The sequence below is a fragment of the Numida meleagris genome, unplaced genomic scaffold (genome assembly GCF_002078875.1).
Source record: "Numida meleagris isolate 19003 breed g44 Domestic line unplaced genomic scaffold, NumMel1.0 unplaced_Scaffold1708, whole genome shotgun sequence".
In the NCBI taxonomy this organism is placed as follows: Eukaryota; Metazoa; Chordata; class Aves; order Galliformes; family Numididae; genus Numida; species Numida meleagris.
Window position 1 is genome coordinate 1 of NW_018363497.1, and position 1,700 is coordinate 1,700.

Genomic DNA, 1,700 nt, shown 5'->3' on the forward strand with positions numbered 1-1,700 from the left:
TCTCCCTCTCCTTCTCCCTCCCTCTCTCTCTTTCTCTGTAGTCATGCTTAGGCTTCTGTACTGGAACCATCTGGACAGGGAAGGCAAAGCAGCAAGGCAGCCCTGGAGGCTCAGCTGCTAGCAAAATGCCAGAAGGCAGTCAGGGGTCCTGAGCAAACCCTCTGCAGGGTCTTCCCCACTGTGACACTGCCAGGTGTCACTGTTCAACAAACCAGTCCACTGGTGGGGTGCCTCCTGCCCCTGGGTGACAGGCAATTGCTGTCCCTTGGCCTCACTCTCCCTACGTTGCTGTCTAACACCTGCAAGGCACGCTCCAGCACAATATGGTAGTGCAAGGGCTTTTATTCAACTGTTAGATTATAGTGGATGATTTGGCAAATGAGACAGCCCTTGCCACGCCAATATGGGACAGGAGTTTCTGCTTTCACTTGACAGTCACAGCAGCAGTGGCATGGGCAGGTGCAGCCTGTTTCCTATGGCTTCTCTTCCTCCTCTTGGTCTTCTTTTTGGAGGGTGAGGCCATGCGCTGGCTTTGTGGGACAGCCCTGCCACGGTGCTTGGGCTTGCTTCCCAGAAGGTGTTTGAGTACAGAGCTGTTCTTCACAGCCATCTGCAAGTGGCATGGAGAGATGCACTGTTCGTTGCTCTTCTTTGAAATCCTCCCAGCCATGTCCATGGTTTTGTGCGTCACCCACTGCAGCACAGCAGCCAGGTAGACAGGGGCCCTGGCTCCAAAGCGCTCAGCAAACTGGCCTCTGCGCAGTTGCCTGTCTATACGGCTCACAGGGAAGAGCAGGCCAGCCCGGGAGGAGCGGGAGGAGCGACTCTTTTTGGCCTTCGCTTCCCAGCCCGTAGAGGGCTCCCCAGAGCACGTCGCCTCAGGCTCCCTTTTCTGCTCAGGCACAGTGCAGACCCCCTCTGTTCCTGACATGCTGCTTGCTCCCATAGGTCTCTCCATGCCGCGCAGGCTGATCTTCCTGTGCCCCTGCCTGCCTTTCCTGCCTGCTCTTGATGTATTTGCTGGCCCTTGCTGCTGTTTTCTGTCTCCTCCACCCCTACCAGCCTGGTGTAGATGTGTCTGTGGCAGGGTGGCTCCACGTGCTCTGGCAAGGACCTCTACCCTGGCCAAGCTTCTCTGAGGAAGGGCTTCTGCTCAAGCCTTCTCCTCCACAGGCTGAGACCCTTTGTTTACCAGCCCAGTGGGAACCAGGGCACCCCTTCTGTGGTGGGACCAATAGGAAGGGACTTGCTCTGTGACCTCACCTCCCTGCTTGTGACATCGTCCCTGCTGGCCCTGTCACTTGCAATGAGCTCAGGGATGGCCTCTGCATCCAGCCCCTCCCATTTTCCCATGTCAGAGGCTTTCCAAGGGTATGACTGTACAAGGCCAAGCCACAGTGCCGCTACTTAAGGAGAATCCTGACCTCTTCTCTTTCCCTGTTTTTTTTCTAATTACCTACTGTGTACTCTCACACAAATCAAGAGATTTAGGGATACTTTTGGAAGTGTTCATGGCAGCCTGATGAAATGCAGAGGCTGTTCCCGTCAAAGAAAGGTGGTAGCTGGAGTTGCTTTCCGTCCTTTCAGGTTACATATAGCAGAAGACTTCCAATATTCCTGGTTTTCTTAATGCCTAAGCCATAAGTAAAAAGCACTACAGGGGGACAGCAGAAAGGCAGTGCTGCTTCTCTGAAAAGAAA

At 54.4% G+C, this 1,700-nt stretch overlaps 1 protein-coding gene across 1 annotated transcript; it reads right to left on the reverse strand.

Annotated features, from left to right (window-relative positions):
- Positions 1 to 322: 322 nt before the first annotated feature.
- Positions 323 to 1,243, reverse strand: LOC110390671 (late histone H2A.2.2-like). The gene has a single exon (XM_021382082.1). It carries the CDS (start codon positions 956 to 958, stop codon positions 425 to 427), a length of 534 nt encoding a protein of 177 aa, XP_021237757.1. The 5' UTR covers positions 959 to 1,243; the 3' UTR covers positions 323 to 424.
- Between the last annotated feature and the right edge of the window lie 457 nt (positions 1,244 to 1,700).

What these genes read in the sequence shown, in the direction of transcription:
- LOC110390671 (XM_021382082.1), bottom strand. Translation starts at nt 958, where the DNA reads ATGGAGAGACCTATGGGAGCAAGCAGCATGTCAGGAACAGAGGGGGTC.